General features: G+C 44.5%; 1 protein-coding gene across 2 annotated transcripts in view; it reads right to left on the reverse strand.

Annotated features, from left to right (window-relative positions):
• Window positions 1-2,070: 2,070 nt before the first annotated feature.
• The window catches only part of LOC138975633 (transcription intermediary factor 1-beta-like), a 51,370-nt gene continuing 32,974 nt past the window's right edge, over window positions 2,071-20,466 (reverse strand). For both annotated transcript variants that reach the window (XM_070348365.1, XM_070348366.1), the window contains exons 4-5: window positions 19,830-20,008; window positions 2,071-3,477 (exon numbers count right to left, since the gene is read on the reverse strand). In XM_070348365.1, the coding sequence (XP_070204466.1) occupies window positions 3,310-3,477; window positions 19,830-20,008 (347 nt within the window). In that variant the 3' untranslated portion in view covers window positions 2,071-3,309. The remainder of the gene's footprint in view (window positions 3,478-19,829; window positions 20,009-20,466) is intronic.

Below are 20,466 nucleotides of genomic sequence, written 5' to 3' on the forward strand. Positions count from 1 at the left end.
TTGTGTCAAGTGTGTACATCAAGAACCGTAAGTAGTGTTTTTATTTGCTGGAGTTACCTCCGCGTACTTTCGGTTCCGTGCAAAGTGAAAGTAGAGCGACGGGAGAAGGTGGAAGGGTTGCTGCTTGGCTGCATGTGGCAAATACTGACCATGTGTGTGGGGGGGTGCGTGCGTGTGTGTGTGTGTGTGTGTGTGTGTGTGTGCGTGAGAGAGAGAGAGAGAGAGAGAAAGAGAAAAGGAGTTTTCAATGTCTAGTGTGAGATAGGTGCGCTGTTCTTCACTGAGTGCTTCAATGTCGCAGGTAGCCTGTACTTTCCTGGTATTGGTGATCACAGACTTGAACTCAAGATACCTCAAATCTGTCCTTAAGCTTTCCAACACAGCCGAGGAGACTGATGGACGGGTGGCTTCGTGGATCACACCTGTCCTTCTCCTTTGTCAGGACAGGTTGGGTGTGAGCTTCTGTCCAGCACGTTGGAATCTTGCCTGTTGACCAGCTGTTGGTGTTTAAATGACCACAAGTAATCGTTGTGTTCCCTATTCCAGCTGTATTAGCATTTCGTTTGTGATTCCGTTAGGGCCAGGCATCGTCGGACGCTTCAGTCTTTTCAGAGAACCAGTCAACTCATCAGTGGTCGATGAGACGTTCCGTCATGCAAGACTCCACATCTGCCTCAGTCTGGAGTTCTGAATCTCTTCGGTTGCTCTCCGGGAATCTCTGTACTCTGTTTGGAGCTCCTTTTCTCTTTGTGCTTAAAGCTTGATAGGTTCTGGTAAAGACAAGCACTGCTCTCCGGGAATCGGTGTACTCTGTTTGGAGCTCCTTTTCTCTTTGTGCTTGAAGCTTGATAAGTTCTGACAAAGACATGCACTGCTCTCCGGGAATCTCTGTACTCTGTTTGGAGCTCCTTTTCTCTTTGTGCTTGCAGCTTGATAGGTTCTGACAAAGACATGCACTGCTCTCCGGGAATCTGTGTACTCTGTTTGGAGCTCCTTTTCTCTTTGTGCTTGCAGCTTGATAGGTTCTGACAAAGACATGTACTGCTCTCCGGGAATCTGTGTACTCTGTTTGGAGCTCCTTTTCTCTTTGTGCTTGCAGCTTGATAGGTTCTGACAAAGACATGCACTGCTCTCCGGGAATCTGTGTACTCTGTTTGGAGCTCCTTTTCTCTTTGTGCTTGAAGCTTGATAGGTTCTGACAAAGACATGCACTGCTCTCCGGGAATCTGTGTACTCTGTTTGGAGCTCCTTTTCTCTTTGTGCTTATAGCTTGATAGGTTCTGACAAAGACATGCACTGCTCTCCGGGAATCTGTGTACTCTGTTTGGAGCTCCTTTTCTCTTTGTACTTGAAGCTTGATAGGTTCTGACAAAGACATGCACTGCTCTCCGGGAATCTGTGTACTCTGTTTGGAGCTCCTTTTCTCTTTGTGCTTAAAGCTTGATAGGTTCTGACAAAGACATGCACTGCTCTCCGGGAATCTGTGTACTCTGTTTGGAGCTCCTTTTCTCTTTGTGCTTGCAGCTTGATAGGTTCTGACAAAGACATGCACTGCTCTCCGGGAATCTGTGTACTCTGTTTGGAGCTCCTTTTCTCTTTGTACTTGAAGCTTGATAGGTTCTGACAAAGACATGCACTGCTCTCCGGGAATCTGTGTACTCTTTTTGGAGCTCCTTTTCTCTTTGTGCTTAAAGCTTGATAGGTTCTGACAAAGACATGCACTGCTCTCCGGGAATCTGTGTACTCTGTTTGGAGCTCCTTTTCTCTTTGTGCTTAAAGCTTGATAGGTTCTGGCAAAGACATGCACTGCTCTCCGGGAATCTGTGTACTCTGTTTGGAGCTCCTTTTCTCTTTGTGCTTGAAGCTTGATAGGTTCTGACAAAGACATGCACTGCTCCTTTGCCCATGACAGTTCATGCCTGTGTTTGTGGAGTCAGTAATGATGTTCTATGAGGGGGAGGGGGAGTGTTCTACATATACACACACACACACACACACACACACACACATACACACACACACACACACACACACACACACACACACACACACTCACACACGTACAGCAAGGCAAATTTAAAGTTTATTTCAGAACGATTAGAACACTTTGGAAAAATAGAGGAACAAATGTTGTGAGTTTTGGTTTACGTCAAATGTGTTGTAAAACGCACAAAACAGCTAAAATATCAACAGCAGCTAGAAGCAAAAACACGACAAGCTAACAAGCAAAATCAGAATTGTTGTAATGCCCCCCCCCCCCCCCCCCCCTTCCCCTCCAGAATTTAGAAAAAAAAACCAGTGTAATTGTTCACCAGACAATTTACAATTGTACATCTTACAAATCTTACAAAAGAACATTCAGCCTTTAACGGCTGTTACTATCCAGATGATTATATTTATAAAAGTTAAGACAAAGTAAAACAAAATCAGATGACATCAGTGGCTAAAAGAAATCAGTTCAAAACAGCATTAACAAAACTTTACTTTGCATTGTTCCCCTCGAACGCTAAAACAACTTTAATTTGTCGGGTTGAAAACAGTACTGATGGCACGCATGATAATGAATACTACGTATGTAGAGTGCCACCTGGGACCCGCCCTGTTCAGTTTGAGTGAGTCGTGGGACCCCTCCAAGTGCGTATTTTTGGCTTCTTGTGCGTAAAGAACGCAAAGATATAGACACAGATACAGATATAGTCTATATCTCTGTGGTATAGAACGCAGGGAGGCACAGTTTGGGGAGCCCTGCCTTGTAACCTGGCAGAGAACATGACGTACATCAGGAGGCAGACACACAGATAAAGGGAAACAATGATTCGTGGTTGTTGCCCCTACAGTTAAATCAATCAATAGTGAATCGTGCAAAAGAGTTTTAAAATCACGATTTCTACAATATAATTTGCTTTGATCAGCAAATTCAGCGTTTGAAACAATTCATGTTGTACTGATAGTTTTGCGTGACTAAAGCATGTGACCTTTCCTTGTACAAAAGTGACCTTTCTTACCATCAAGTTGTGTGATGTTTAGTGACGTTTTGTGTAAGCAGTACGTTAGAATTAAATGAGCTTTACTTTGGGTTTTCTTTTTTCATTTCACGACACCTCTATACCGAACATTGTAATATCAATGCCCCAGGAATTCCCAAAAAATAATTTGAATTATTCAGGAGATTATCGTATTTGAACAACTATGAACTAGTGATAATAAATATTTACATCAATAGCATTGTTTTTAGCTGTAAGCTTTTGTTCACATGCACAACACAGTGTGATGAATCGTGCGGGGAGCGGTGGAGGGTGACGAAGGCGGTCACACCAGGTCCAGCTTATACTGGCCCATAAATCCCATTTCGTAACTGTCTTCATACCCATCATCCCACTTCACGTCCACCCACTTTGTTCGATCATAGCCTGCTGGTTCCCAGCCCGGTGATACTGCTCGTCTTGACGGGATGGCCGTCACTGTGCCTGTCCAGTCCTGCACACAGTACACACTGTTCACTGCTTGTCTGTCACTGTCAGTGTGAGTGTGTGTGTGTGTGTGTGTGTGCGGTGTGTGTGTACCCATGTTTCCACAGGTTTGGTTGCCTAAATCACCATAAGGCAACCATCCACACGTGGATGGCAACCTAAACTCTGGATGGCAACCTAATTGTGTGGATGCTCGCTTCATTTAACACCGTTAAATTGACTTTTTTGACGGAAAGAATGTCATAACAATGTTCAAAATGACATTCTTTCCGTCCTCTATAGGCGACGAAATAGGTCAAATTTTGTGCATTTTTTAGTGCAAAATTCTTCGTTGCCGGAGCGAGTACTGCACCCAGTGCTGTTGTAGTGCAAGTGCACTAGAAAGGCACTACACCCAGTGCCGCCTCTTAGGTAACCATCCACACTTTAGGTATGTGTGTGTGTGTGTGTGTGTGTGTGTGAGTGAGTGCGTGTGTTTTGTGTGTGTATGTGTGTGTGTGTGTGTGTGTGCGCGTGTGTGTGTGTATGTGCCGTGTGTGTGTGTGTGTGTGTGTGTGCGTGTGTGTGTGTGCGTGCGTGCGTGCGTGCGTACATGCATGCGCGTGTGTGTGTGTGTGTGGTGTGTGTGTGTGTGTGTGTGTGTGTGTATTTGAATAATTATGTGCGTTTGCTTGAATGCGTGTTTGCATTGTCATGTTCCTCTTTCGTGTTGTTTCTTTAAACTGCCTTCGGAATAAAGTGTGTAACACATGAACAGAACAGCAACAGTAACTAAGATGCACCTGGAGCAAATGCAGAACCTAAATATTTACAGACAGGGCTCCCCACAGTGCGCGTCCCAGCGTCCGATACGCACTAGAAGCCGAAATCACGTACTAGAAATGTATAGAGAGGGTCCTGGGACGCACTAAACCTACAAAGAGCGGGTCCAGGGACGCACTTCCGGTGTCGTGCTGTTTTGAGACTGTAGTCGTCAGTAAAGTCAAAATGCAAGCACAACTTATGCCACTTTTACGCGGGAACGATATCGGAAAGGAGGCGGAACTAGACGGTGCAGATGGGACCCTCTAAAACTCCGCTCAGGGGGTCCATGGACCCTCTAAACGTCCATGGGGAGCCCTGATAGATTCAGTTTCATTTCAGTGACACCTGCGACTGAGTGACAGAGATGGTGACAACTGTGTGTTAGACAGGAGAGGAACACGATGTCTCATTACTTATCACAACTATTGCCACCTTTAACTTCTGATGTTAACCCCTATCATCGAAGAAGACCATCAGAAAGAAGAGTTCCCACTTGCAAAACTGAATTATACCGTCGATCTTTAATACCATCTACCACTGTCCTTTGGAACAACATCAAAACAACTAACTCAATCAACGAATTCAAACACTATCTAACTATTCCTGATTATAACGTACCTGCCTATTACTACTGTGGTAAACGACTGGAAGAGATGCATCACTGCAGAATGCACCTAAACATGAGTAACTTGAATTCTGACCTGTGCAAACGCCACTTACAGGAAAATCCGCAGTGCGCTTGCGGCTATATACCTGCACGAAACAGCTGATCATTACTTGACACATTGCCCTCTGTACGTAGACGCTCGCCTATCTATATATATATACGACTTGTGTGTGTCTGTGTGTGTGTCTGTGTGTGTGTCTGTGTGTGTGTCTGTGTGTGTGTCTGTGTGTGAGTTCGCGATGCACGGCCAAAGTTCTCGATGGATCTGCTTCAAATTTGGTAGGCATATTCAGGTAGACCCGGGACAGGACACAACCTGGTCAATATTTCAACACGTGCTCTCAGCGCGCAGCGCTGAACCGATTTTGGTTCCACCTTAGCTATTTTGGTTCCACCTCAGCTACCCGGGCCCCCATACCGACACACCAAAGCCAAAGTTCTCGGTAGATCTTTTTCAAATTTGGACACCGTATTCAGCTACACCCCGGACACAATATCATCGATGAGATATTTCAACACGTGCTCTCAGCGCGCAGCGCTGAACTGATTTTGGTTTTTGTGTTCATTTCACCATTATAAGTAACTCTTCCTTATCTTCTCATCTTCTCCAGGTTTTCAGCGTTTACCTCCCTTCCTTCGTATGGTGCACTATAGTATGAGTGGAGGGTCTTCGGATATTCCCGGCGTTCTGTTACTATTTTTAGAAGGTCACCGCAGTGTCCAGAACGTAAATTGGACCCGTAAATTATCCTCACTGTAAAAGTGCAAAGGTCGAATCAATTTATAGCCACGCGAAAAATACACTGTCATCTATCTCTCTATAGATACGGCTTCTCTGTGTTTGTGTGTGTGTGTGTGTGTGTGTGTGTGTGTGTGTGTGTGTGTGTGTGTGTGTGTCTCTCTATGTGAGCAACACCTGGGGATTGTTCAGTTCTGTTTGTGATGTGGTCTGGCGGCTATTGTGTATTTGTATGTACTGGCCTTCCTTTAAAAAAAACAGCACAGTTCAAAAGGGCTTACAGATCAGCTATAAATTGCTCAATCCTGTTTGAGTGGAGTTCGCCTCCAAAGGTGATTAACACGGTTACATTCGTCGACAAGGATGGGACTCGATATGGTCAGGAATGGCATTATGGCCACTGAATCATTTTCGTGCTGTTCCCATTCCACGAATCTGGGAGGGACCTAAGCTTGGCGGGTCCATTGTTCGGACCCGGCGAAGCCGGCGTACGGCTCTAAGTATTTCTTCCCGGCGAAGCCGGCTACCCGGCGAAGCGGGTATTCATTCTAGTAAATACATATCTATATATATATACGACTTGTGTCTGTGTGTGTGTCTGTGTCTTCGCGATGCACGGCCAAAGTTCTCGATGGATCTGCTTCAAATTTGGTGTCCATATTCAGATACACCCTGCACAAAATCTGGTCGATGAGATATTTCAATACGTGCTCTCAGCGCGCAGCGCAAACCGATTTTGGTGGTTTTTTTCGGGATCAAGTACCATAACTCTTCCTTATCTTCTCCGTGTTTTCAGCGTTTACCTCCCTTCCTTCGTATGGTGAAGTACGGTATTAGGGGCATCTTCGGATATTCCCGGCGTTCTGTTACTATTTTTAGAAGGTCACCGCAGTGTCCAGAACGCTTTCCTTGGACCCGTAAGTTGTCCTCACTGTAAAAGTGCAAAGGTCGAATCAATTTATAGCCACGCGAAAAATACACTGTCATCTATCTCTATATATTTATACATATAGATATCTATATATATATACGACTTGTGTCTGTGTGTGTGTTTGTGTATCTGTGTATTTGTGTATTTGTGTGTTTGTGTATGTGTGTATTCGCCATGCACGGCCAAAGTTCTCGATGGATCTGCTTCAAATTTGGTGGGCATATTCAGGTAGACCCGGGACACGACACAACCTGGTCGATATTTCAACACGTGCTCCCAGCGCGCAGCGCGGAACCGATTTTGGTTCCACCTCAGCTATTTTGGTTCCACCTCAGCTACCCGGGCCCCCATACCGACACACCAAAGCCAAAGTTCTCGGTGGATCTTTTTCAAATTTGGACACCGTATTCAGCTACACCCCGGACACAATATCATCGATGAGATATTTCAACACGTGCTCTCAGCGCGCAGCGCTGAAATGATTTTGGTTTTTGTGTTCATTTCACCATTATAAGTAACTCTTCCTTATCTTCTCATCTTCTCCAGGTTTTCAGCGTTTACCTCCCTTCCTTCGTATGGTGCACTAATATAGTGTGAGTGGAGCGTGTTCGGATATTCCCGGCGTTCTGTTACTGTTACTATTTTTAGAAGGTCAACGCAGTGTCCAGAACGTAAATTGGACCCGTAAATTATCCTCACTGTCAAAGTGCAAAGGTCGAATCAATTTATAGCCACGCGAAAAATACACTGTCATCTATCTCTCTATAGATACGGCTTCTCTGTGTTTTTGTGTGTGTGTGTGTGTGTGTGTGTGTCTCTATGTGAGCAACACCTGTGCATTGTTCAGTTCTGTTTGTGATGTGGTCTGGCGGCTTTTGTGTAATTTTATGTCACTTCGCCCCTAATCGCAATAACTCGGAGGTCAGAAAAAAGTACAATTACAAACAGGCAAATTGGGACAGCTTCCGTGCGGAGCTCGAGGGTGTCAGGGAGGAAACTCTCCTTACGGATGACATCGAAGCCTCTTACAATAACATACGTCAATGTATACTCACTGCTGCCAATAATCACATTCCGCTTAAATCAGTAAATCCTAACTGTAAGGCCAAAAGGAATGAGTGGTGGAATGCAGACTGTGATGAAGCCTTGGCAAACAAGCGATATCACATTAGGACATATCTCAGGCACTGCTCAGACGCTAACTTCACGAATATGAAGTCAGCTGAAATACAATTTAACCAGATCACCGCTGAGGCTAAACTTCAAAACTGGGAAAACTTTGTCCACAAAGAAACTAAAGATTACAAAGACTGTGGCAAAATCTGGAAGAAAATCCGCAGATTTAAATGTAGATACAGAACTAAAGAAAAGCCACTATTATCGGGTGATAAAATGACCACAACTGACTCTGAAAAGGCAAACCTATTAGCAGATACCTTTGCCAAAAATAGTCAATCAAAATCCCTAGATACTGAACGACTCAATTATAGGTTAGATCAGGAGAAGGGTTTCACATACCCCCCAGATGACAACCAGTTGCCTATAAACTGCATGTTTAAGGCAAAAGAAGTCCAAAACGCCATCTCTTCTGTGAAAGACCCAAAAAAATCCACAGGTTTAGACCCAATATCATATCACATGATAAAACATCTACCACCTAACTTTGTTAAGTTGCTCACTCAGTTTTTCAACCTATGCTGGTTAAAGGATACTATCCCCGCAGCGTGGTCAGACTCACAAGTAGTAGCAGTATTGAAGAGCGGAAAACCGGGCAATCTACCTGGCAGTTACCGCCCCATATCACTAACCCCCCACCTCAGCAAGATCTTTGAGCGTGTGGTGAACCAGAGGCTGGAGTTCCACCTCAATAAACACAATATCATTCCTACATGCCAGGCAGGTTTTAGGCAAGGTCGTTCGTGTGCGGACCACATTGTGCACGTCACTGAAAAAATCAAAAAGACCTTGGCACATAGTAATAATTCTCTTCTTGGAACCTTCTTTGATATTAAATCTGCGTACGACAGCGTCTGGCATGCTCGTCTACTCCTAAAACTCGGCAGAATCGGTGTCTCTGGCCACATGTACCAATTCATCAAAAACTTCATCAGCAATCGCAAGATGTCTGTCCGAGTGGGCTCTTCGGTGTCCGAAACCCATGCGCTGGACATGGGGGTTCCCCAGGGCAGTATCATCGCGCCAAACTTATTCAGCATCATGCTCTATGACATTACTTCTGTTAGGGTTGACGGTGCCAGTGTACTTCTGTATGCGGACGACCTCGCCTTAATAGACACTAATAGACCACGCCATAACAGAGTTACCAACACTGTTGACTTATCTTCTTACCAAACTAAAATCGACAACCTCTGTCAATATATGTACACCAACGGCTTCCAACTAGCCTCAAATAAAACAGTCTTTCTTGTTGTCTCCCGTAGACAACTGTACAGGAACTGCAGTATAAAGATAGGTTGTGATATTATCAAACCGAGCTCAGAAGTTAAGTTCCTCGGCGTTATCATCGATACCCGACTTAACTGGACCAGTCATATCGAACATCTGATCAATAAGGCCAACAAGGATCTTTATATCATACGCTACCTGGCGTCCCAATCCTGGGCCAGAGGACGTAAGTGTGTCACAGAGGTAGTGCGGGCATTAATTCGCTCCCGCCTCCTTTACGGGTGCGAAGCTTATTTCGCGACGCGCCCGGCGCTCATGAAAAAACTGGCTATTATAGAGTGCAGGGCGCTCAAAATAGCTCTGGGACTCTCCCAACAAGCGAGTAAGAGTCGAGTCTACAGCGAGTGTGGGTGGCTGCCCCTTGTGGATGAGATAAAACTCCGTTCAGCTCAGTATGCTGTCAGAGCCCACGCGGTAGAGAACTCTGCCTGCGAGGTCCTGACTGACTTTTTTCCTCAGCACCAAAATTATGAGGCCAACACCAAACATAGCACTCAACTCTTGGCCAAAACGCTACCCTTATCCGACACAGTAAACCGCATTCTAGCCGATAGCGGGGTGAAGGTCAGTGAGCTGGCCAGGGTCCCCCCGCCCTCCTACCCGCCTTGGCTTGAGGAAACCCCTACTATCATATACGACAGTGAAGATAATACTACCAAAAAAGATAACCCCGTCTACCTAGCTACTGTTACAAAAGAAACCCTAAACTACAAATTCTCGGAGCATTTAAAAGTCTTTACTGACGGATCCAAATTTGCAGACGGCAGCGTTGGCTGCGCCTTTGTGATCCCAGATCTCAAAATCTCAAGGAAATACACTCTTAATAAAGACATCTCCATATTCTCAGCCGAGCTATTTGCCTTGCTCATGGCATGCACTTTTATAAATGACCTCCCAGTCACACCGCGTGCGGTAGTTTTCTGCTCTGACTCGCGCTCTTCATTACAAGCTCTGCATCGAAACACATCAAATCGGGCAGAGCTACAAAGAGAAATCCTCTTTATATGTCACCAGTTAATCTCATCCGGCACATCCGTATCATTTCTCTGGGTCCCCTCTCACGTAGGGGTCCGGGGAAATGAACTGGCGGATGTCGCTGCCAAAGAAGCGGCAGAATATAGCCCAGCTAACACTAACATCGGCTACTCAGTAACCGAGTTCTACAGTAAAATCCGTAAACTCATTCGAAGTCAGTACGTAACATCTCTGTCCTATCAACCCATTGATATGAACGATCTACACCCCGATCTCCCAACAAACCTCCTCACTATCTTCAGACGCCTCCGTGCCGGCGGCTGCCGCTTCCATATCTTTAACAAGTCCTGCCATTGTGGAGAACCCTATTCATTTCAACACATTTTCGCTCCATGCGCTACAAATAGAATTACCTTTAAAACCTTATATGACCATATGCAGCTCCATGGTCTGAGTCCCCAGGATTATCTGCGCAGTAGCAGTTCTCTAGGCTGGTCACACAGCTTGCTGCTGTGCCGACTGGTCAGGGACTCGGACATGGGACTGTGGGTATAACTAAGCCCAGATTATCACATCAGCGTGTTTCAGTTTGAGGTCGAGTGGCTCCCGCCATCCCTCCTGATTCCAGCGACTACCTTCTAGACAACATATCCTCACCCAAGGCCCATTAGTCGCCAAACTGTACATATTGTTTTTATTACCACGGCCTTCGTGGCTTACATCTTAATCCTTTTATTTGTAAAAAGTTTTGAGATTTATTGTTCGTGTTCCTCTTACTTGCTCATCTATTTGGTTTTATTGGTGATCCTGAAAGGTTCCACTTTTTAACTCGATTTGAAATAAAATAAAAATAATATTACAAGCCCGTTATTCAAGATATAGAATACAGACTTATAATTCTTACCAAGAAACATCTTAACTACTTTTCATTTTAACAAATTCCACAGAGCATTATCAACTCAACCCCACCCCCTGCCCTCCTCTCCTTATTTTTTGTTTCTTTCTTTCCTCTTTTTGAAAGCGGACAAACACTCAAGTCCTTAATGGCTCAAAACCGTAGGACTTTTAATATTAATTTTAACGTAATTTTATGTACTGGCCTTCGTTTGAGAAGCTCTAACTTGCTCAGTCCTGTTTGAGTGGAGTTCGCCTCCAAAGGTGATTAACACGGTTACATTCGTCGACAAGGATGGGACTCGATATGGTCAGGAATGGCATTATGGCCACTGAATCATTTTCGTGCTGTTCCCATTCCACGAATCTGGGAGGGACCCAAGCCTGGCGAGCTTGGCGGGTCCATTGTTCGGACCCGGCGAAGCCGGCGTACGGCTCTAAGTACTTCTTCCCGGCGAAGCCGGCTACCCGGCGAAGCGGGTATTCATTCTAGTATATATATATATATACGGCTTCTGTGTGTGTGTGTGTGTGTGTGTGTGTGTTTGTGTGTGTCTGTAGAAAACACCTGTGGACTGTAGAGTTCTGTTTGTGATGTGGTATGGCTGCTTTTCTGAGTCTGTATGTTCTGACCTTCCTCTGAGAAGCCATAACAGCCTTAAAAGGGCTTAGAGATAAGCTCTAAATGTCTCATTCCTGTGTGAGTGGACTTCGCCTCCAAAGGTGATTATGGTGATTCGGCACTCGATTACATTCGGCGTCGTCAACATGAATGGGACTCGATATGATCATGAATGGCATCATGGTCACTGAATCATTTTCGTGCTGTTCCCATTCGATCCACGAATCTGGGAGGGACCTAAGCTTGGAGGATCCATGGTTCGGTTCATTTAAACGGGGGGCGGGTGTGACAGGGAGACTACCGCCGCCCTTCACAGCAGGCTCTGCAGAGTTGTGCGCCTTAGAAGTTGTGAGATATTTATAGCTCTTTATATACTGTTCAAAAAAAGAAACGCATAGCTTGTAATATTTGGTTAATTTAGTTATATGGCTACAAGGATATCCACCAAACTCCAGAAAATGTTTATCTGGTCGTCGACCTTTCGTCCATTGCCACAAGTGAGCTCTGCACGTGACGCATGCGTTATCAGTGGCTACAATGTCAAAATTGCTCATTTGGCATGACCACTCGTCATGCTTCAGTGTAATCTCGTGAAACTCGGGGAATATTGAGCTCTCACCATGTCTTCCAAAACCCATAAAAGCGGATTGTTCGCCACAAAGAAATCAGACGACAATTCAGCGACGAAAGATGGCCCGATTGAGCAGAGAAGACCGCCAAATTGCATTGGGTCGTTTACAAGCAGGCCAAAGTCAAAGTGCAATCGCCAGGCACTTCCACGTGTCCCAGAGCACCATCAGTAGACTGTGGGTCAGGTTTCAAGCCACTGGCTTCGTTGCTGACTTGCCACGAGCGGGAAGACCAAGGGCGACAACTGCTGCTCACGACCGCTTCATACGGCTCCGCCACCTCCGGAATCGTTTCCTGTCGGCCTCATCTTCTGTCCAGGCTCTCCCCGGGCCACACCGATTATCGGACCAGACCGTGCGGAACCGCCTGCATGAAGCTGGTTTGAGAGCTCGCAGACCTCACAGAGGAGCTGTCCTCACCCGCCGTCATCGCCAGAACCGAGTGCAGTGGGGCAACCATGCAGCACCTTCGCTGGACCGTCCGGAATCACTGGAGACACGTGTGGTTCAGCGACGAGTCCTACTTCCTGCTCCAGCGACATAATGGTCGGAGGAGGGTCTACCGGAGAGTAAACGAACGTTACGCGCCCAACTGTGTGGATGAGGCACCCGTTCATGGTGGTGGAGGCGTCATGGTGTGGGGGGCGATCAATACCGCTGGAAGGAGCACCCTGGTGCACGTCCAAGGGCACATAACTGCCCAGCGATACGTGGAGGAAATTCTGCGCCCACACGCCCTTCCTCTTCTGGCTGACCAGGATGCCATATTCCAGCAGGACAACGCTCGCCCGCACACAGCACGACTCACCACCCAGTTCCTCACCGACCACCATGTCCAGGTGCTTCCCTGGCCATCCATGTCGCCAGACATGAACCCGATAGAACACCTCTGGGATGAATTGGACAGACGTGTGCGCAGGCGAGAAGAAGCGCCGGCAAATCACCGCGATCTATTGCAGGCACTTCAGGAGGAGTGGGACACCATCCCACAGCAAGATATCCGGCATCTGATCCAGTCCATGCCCAGAAGGTGCCGGGCAGTTGTTGCTGCTCAAGGCAGTCACCCCCCCCTACTGACTTGACAGCCTCGGCACCCAATCGTATTGATTGACTGATTGATTTGAAGATGCAAATGAACTGTGTGTGCATTCAACTGTGTCCATACCAAATTTCAAACAAATAATCTAAATATTGGATTTTCTGTTAATTTTTTCGAAAAATAAAACAAATTTGGCAAGTAGCAACTATGCGTTTCTTTTTTTGAACAGTATAGCTTGCAAAGCAACACCTGTGGATTGTAGAGTTCTGTTTGTGATATCGTAAATATTCTGCATCAAATTTGGTGGGCATATTCAGGTGGACCCCGGGCACAAACTGGTGGATAAAAACCGGCGAAGCCGGGTATTCCTCTAGTCTACAATAAATGCACTACCTGTACATTACAGACATGTTGCAATATTGTTAAATGGTAGCGAAAACCTTTCTCTTCGCACCAACAAGCTTATTTTTGAAAGTGTCCAATCGTTTATCTGTAAATCTGGTCGTTTTTACATTCAGTCAAGTTTTGACTAAATGTTTTAACGTAGAGGGGGGAATCGAGACGAGGGTCGTGGTGTATGTATGTCTGTGTGTCTGTGTGTCTGTGTGTGTGTGTAGAGCGATTCAGACTAAACTACTGGACCGATCTTTATGAAATTTGACATGAGAGTTCCTGGGTATGAAATCCCCAGACGTTTTTTTCATTTTTTCGATAAATGTCTTTTATGGCGTCATATTCGGCTTTTCGTGAAAGTTGAGGCGGCACTGTCACGCTCTAATTTTTCAACCAAATTGGTTGAAATTTTAGTCAAATAATCTTCGACGGAACCCGGACTTCGGTACAGTATTGCATTTCAGCTTGGTGGCTCAAAAATTAATTAATGACTTTGGTCATTAAAAATCTGAAAATTGTAAAAAAATTATTTTTTTTATAAAACGATCCAAATTTACGTTCATCTTATTCTCCATCATTTGCTGATTCCAAAAACATATACATATGTTATATTTGGATTAACAACAAGCTCTGAAAATTAAATATATAAAAATTATTATCAAAATTTTGTTTTAGAAATCAATTTAAAAACACTTTCATCTTATTCCTTGTCGGTTCCTGATTCCAAAAATATATACATATGATATGTTTGGATTAAAAACACGCTCAGAAAGTTAAAACGAAGAGAGGTACAGAAAAGCGTGCTCTCCTTCTCAGCGCAACGAATACCCCGCTCTTCTTGTCAATTCCACTGGCACTGCCTTTGCCACGGGCGGTGGAGTGACGATGCTACGAGAAAACGGTCTTGCTGCGTTGCGTTGCGTTCAGTTTCATTCTGTCAGTTCGACAGCTACTTGACTAAATGTTGTATTTTCGCCTTACGCGACTTGTTGTTAATTTGACTCAGTACGCATATCCATGCCAACAACCCTTATTTTATGTACATTTTTACATTTAGTCAAGTTTTGACTAAATGTTTTAACGTACTACGGTAGAGGGGGAATCGAAACGAGGGTCGTGGTGTATGTGTGTGTGTGTGTGTCTGTCTGTCTGTGCGTGTGTGTGTGTAGAGCGATTCAGACCAAACTACCCAATAAACATGCCAGAACTGGGCCATTGCTGGCTTTTTGCTGGCAAGTTTGGTAAAGCTGGCCATAAAAAAACCAACACTGGGCCAATTATGGTTTGCCAACAAAGGCCCAGTTATGGCTTGCCATCACTGGCCCATCTCTGGCATTCCAGTAATATTGTCGGCCAGTAAAATGCCTTAATTGGCCCACTGTTGGCACGCCATTGATGGCCCAGTGCTTGTTTGCCAGCACTGGGCCATAGGTGGCGATTTGCTGGCAATAATAGGTGGGTTTTTGCTGGCACGCCAGCAGTGGGCCAATGCTGGATTATTGCTGGCAAGAAGATCTGCGACAGCACAGCGGTATGACTTTCTCTCTTGGAGTGACGTAATGTACAAACAAATGTCGAAATATCTTGACGTCACTCGTGATGATGACGCATTGTCAACTAAATCCGGCCCGCGGTGGTTCTGCAGATGTCCGGTTATTTGTTTTGCATTCAACTTCAAGGAATTTCCAAAGCACCTTCTTCGATTTCAGTACGCGTCCGATCTCCTCCGGCTAGAAGCAAGCGTGGTGAGTTTCACAAACAGTTGTGTGAGCAGGTCGTCGCAACGGCGTTAGATCTAGTATCTTTTCCTCCGTTGTCGGTCTTTTTTTCAACTTTCTTCTGCTGGACGTTTGAGTCAGTTCGCAAAATATAATAGACTTTAAGAAGTCGTCCTCTCTGTAAGAAAGACTCTGCGCGCGTGTGTGTGTGTGTGTGTGTGTGTGTGTGTGTGTGTGTGTGTGTGTGTGTGTGTGTGTGTGTGTGTGTGTGTGTGCGCCCGCGCGCGCGGTTGTGTGTGTGTGTGTGTGTGCGCCCGCGGTTGTGTGTGTGTGTGTGTGTGTGTGTGTGTGTGTGTGTGTGTGTGTGTGTGTGTGTGTGTGTGTGTGTGTGTGTGTGCCTTTTTCCTTTCTTTGTGTGATTGAGTTTGTTTTGTTTCTGTCAAAAGAAAAGCACCATAGGCATTACCATAAGCTTACTTGTAACCAAACAAATTGCATCTTGTGAATGTTGACATTGAGTATGTGTCTATTCACTCCAGGACAAAGATTTGTGCAAGTGTCTGACTGCCCAACTGGATAAGATGCAGCTCGCCTGGGTCTCAGTTCCTGAGAGAAACGCAAGAGAGCTGTCCGAGACAACGTAAGCTTCGCAGGTTAGATCAAAATACATATTCCTGTTGACCCCTTACTTCTGCTTGGCATTTTAGTCAGTTCAGAAAATATGATAGATTACAAGAAGTCGTCCTCTCTGTGAGAATGCCTCTGTGTGCGTATGTGTGTGTGTGTGTGTGTGTGTGTGTGTGTGTGTGTGTGTGTGCGCGTGTGTGTGTGCGCGTGTGTTTGTGTGTGAGCGCGCGCGCGTGCGTGCGTGCGTGTGCTGTTTGCTTGCATGCCTGCGTGTATGCTTGCGTTTGTTTGGTTGTTTGGTTGTTTGGTTGTGTGTGTGTGTGTGTATGTGTGTGTGTGTGTGTGTGTGTGTGTGTGTGTGTGTGTGTGTGTGTGTGTGTGTGTGTGTGTGTGTGTGTGTGTGTGTGTGTGTGTGTGTGTGTGATATGGAATAATGAATTAAAACCAACAAAACTCGTTTGCTTTCATGTTTCAAGAGGTGAACGGCAGGAGGACTTGAGAGTTTCAATGGCTTACCGTAGGCTACGACGTCAGGACAAAGAAAAGAAGCGTTATCTCAACGTTGCGGATGCGAACAGAGAAATGACAGAATCAAGACAATCCTACGGAGGTTTACTGGGAAGTGAACAAGAAACATTCCTGCCTTTGGTCATCATGTCTCAAGTGTGAAATTTAGAACGCTGTACAAATAAAATAAAACAGTGAGCAACTGAAAACAAAGCGTACGTTTCTGTAATGTTTCGGTAATGAGTCGTTGCTGTTTGGAAGCTTTACATTTGTTTTATTACTGTATTGTTGTTGTGCCCGCTATAACTGCGTTGATGACGATATTCTGTCAAAACCACTGCCTTTACTTGCCAGATAAGTTACACGACAAATGTGATTAGCATTTCAATTGCATTTTACTGATGAATTTGATAATGACGCATATATGCATATTGCTAATCTACAGCTTGACAGCATTGCCCTTTGCTTTATTTGCGCACGTCTTGCTGCCAGCATGGGTTGAAAAGTCCATTGATGTGCTGTGTTTTGTTATTGTTATTACATTCACAGTAAAAAATGACAAAACAAAGCATATTTATAGACTTCTAACAACCATCTATGGGCTAACAAGACTGTGCAGATCGAGTACATGAATAGAGCCGTCATTCTATCCGAATCAGTGGTATTGGTATATTTCCTGCAACTTATTGGCATTTTGCTGGCAATGGTAAAGACAGAAATATGGCATTTTGCCGGGCCACAACTGGCCCGGTAATTTCAGCAGGTAAAGGGCCATTAACGGAAAATATATGGAAAAAAGTTTTTTTTATATGGAACTAAAAACCTGCAAAATGCTGGCGAAATGCTGGCAAAATGCTGGGTTTTTGATGGCAAGCCATCAATAAGCCATCAAATAAATGATGGGTTTTTGCTGGCAAAATTCTGGCAAAATTCTGGCAAAATGATGGCAAGCCATCAAAAAGCCATCAAATAAATGATGGGTTTTTGCTGGCAAAATTCTGGCAAAATGATGGCAAGCCATCAAAAAGCCATCAAATAAATGATGGGTTTTTGCTGGCAAATTGCTGGCAAATTGCTGGCAAAATAATGGCAAGCCATCAAAAAGCCAGCAAATAAATGATGGGTTTTTGCTGGCAAAGTGCTGGCTTGCCAGTGATGGCCCATCAATTTGCCAATGTGCATACGGGTAATATGCCAGCATTGGGCCATAAGTGGGCCTTTGATGGCAGTAGTTCTGGCAACTGGCATTGCCATCAAAACGCCAGCAATGGCCCAGTTCTGGCATGTTTATTGGGTACTGGACCGATCTTTATGAAATTGGACATGAGAGTTCCTGGGTATGATATCCAGGAATGTTTTTTTCTTTTTTTTGATAAATGTCTTTGATGACGTCATATCCGGCTTTTCGTGAAAGTTGAGGCGGCACTGTCACGCTCTCATTTTTCAACCAAATTGGTTGAAATTTTGGTCAAGTAGTCTTCGACGAAGCCCGGACTTCGGTAATGCATTTCAGCTTGGTGGCTCAAAAATTAATTAATGACTTTGGTCATTAAAAATCTGAAAATTGTTAAAAAAAAAAAAAAATTTATAAAACGATCCAAATTTACGTTCATCATTTGCTGATTCCAAAAACATATAAATATGTTATATTTGAATTAAAATCAAGCTCTGAAAATTAAATATATAAAAATTATTATCAAAATTAAATGTTCGAAATCAATTTAAAAGCACTTTCATCTTATTCCTTGTCGGTTCCTGATTCCAAAAACATATATATATGATATGTTTGGATTAAAAACACGCTCAGAAAGTTAAAACAAAGAGAGGTACAGAAAAGCCTGCAATCCTTCTTCGCGCAACTACTACCCCGCTCTTCTTGTCAATTTCACTGTCTTTGCCGTGAGCGGTGGACTGACGATGCTACGAGTATACGGTCTTGCTGCGTTGCATTGCGTTCAGTTTCATTCTGTGAGTTCGACAGCTACTTGACTAAATGTTGTATTTTCGCCTTACGCGACTTGTTCAATTATATATTCAGCGAACTGCTGCTTATTTGCCACTGGATTACAGTTTACAATGTACTATGTATATTCTTTTTGTATGCGCTAACCACCTTCATCTTTCATATGTACCTACCATTCTTTTGTCCCCCCTCCACCCCCCACCCCCCCCCCCCCCCCTCTTCCTCCTGCTAGCTTTTAACATTTAGTCAAGTTTTGACTAAATGTTTTAACGTAGAGGGGGGAATCGAGACGAGGGTGTGGTGTATGTGTGTGTGTGTGTGTGTCTGTGCGTGTGTGTGTGTGTGTGTGTGTGTGTGTGTGTGTGTGTGTGTGTGTGTGTGTGTGTGTGTGTGTGTGTGTGTGTGTAGAGCGATTCAGACTAAACTACTGGACTGATCTTTATGAAATTTGACATGAGAGTTCCTGGGTATGATATCCCGAGACGGTGTTTTTTCATTTTTTTTTTATAAATGTCTTTGATGACGTCATATCCGGCTTTTCGTGAAAGTTGAGGCGGCACTGTCACGCTCTCATTTTTTAACCAAATTGGTTGACATTTTGGTCAAGTAGTCTTCGACGAAGCCCGGCCTAGGGTATTGCATTTCAGCGTGGTGGCTTAAAAATTAATTAATGACTTTGGTCATTAAAAATCGGAAAATTGTAAAAAGAATAACTTCTTTATAAAACGATCCAAATTTACGTTTATCTTATTCTCCATCATTTTCTGATTCCAAAAACATATAAATATGTTATATTTGGATTAAAAACAAGCTCTGAAAATTAAAAATATAAAAATTATTATCAAAATTAAATTTTCGAAATCAATTTAAAAACACTTTCATCTTATTTCTTGTCGGTTCCTGATTCAAAAAACATATAGATATGATATGTTTGGATTAAAAACACGCTCAGAAAGTTAAAACGAAGAGAGGTACAGAAAAGCGTGCCATCCTTCTCAGCGCAACTACTACCCCACTCTTCTTGTCAATTTCACTGCCTTTGCCATGAGCGGTGGACTGACGATGCTACGAGTATACGGTCTTGCTGCGTTGCATTGCGTTCAGTTTCATTCTGTGAGTTCGACAGCTACTTGACTAAATGTTGTATTTTCGCCTTACGCGACTTGTTCTTGTTCTTTTTGGTTTGCTTCAACTATGCTGTTGACCTAGATAGTTCCATAGTTTATAAGTAATGTTTGTCCGACATCATATTTTTGTTAATTTGTAACTACGTAGGGCGCGTAATATAAGCGTTCGATTGAGTTCGTGTCCCTATTGTTTATCGTTGTATTGTTGTACCATGTTTGATTTAATAAAACATTGTTTAAACCAACACGATGTCTTACCCTATGGCCCCCCGCCAGTTTGACCCGGTCCCCAGCACTGAGAACTTTGGCCAGCTCCGCCCCTCTGGGTTTGTCTGCAGTCCGTCGTGTTGTCGCTGTTGTCGCTGTAGATGTGGCTGGTGCTGGCTGTGTAGTCTGCTGTAATGTTGTCGTGGTCGTGGCGGGCTTTGTTATCTGTCCTGTAAACAGACTTCCGTCTTTGAAGTTTCATGTGTAAAGCCCCCCTTGCATATTTCTATCCTGTGATCATGAATTGGTACCGGCACGGTTGGCCTAGTGGTAAGGCGTCCGCCTCTTGATTGGGAGGTCGTGGGTTCGAACCCCGGCCGGACCGGTCATACCTAAGACTTTAAAATTGGCAATCTAGTGGCTGCTCCGCCTGGCGTCTGGCATTATGGGGTTAGTGCTAGGACTGGTTGGTCCGGTGTCAGATAAATGTGACTGGGTGAGACATGAAGCCTGTGCTGCGACTTCTGTCTTGTGTGTGGCGCACGTTTGTTACGCGTGATTGCTCTGAAAAGTGACTATTACATGATTGTTCTGAAAGTCTACTATTTATTTCATCGTAATCACGTAAGCCCTCATACGTGATTGCTCTGAAAGCTTACTAATTTACATGATTGTTCTCAAACTCTAC

Source organism: Littorina saxatilis, linkage group LG9 (genome assembly GCF_037325665.1).
Source record: "Littorina saxatilis isolate snail1 linkage group LG9, US_GU_Lsax_2.0, whole genome shotgun sequence".
Classification (NCBI taxonomy): domain Eukaryota; kingdom Metazoa; phylum Mollusca; class Gastropoda; order Littorinimorpha; family Littorinidae; genus Littorina; species Littorina saxatilis.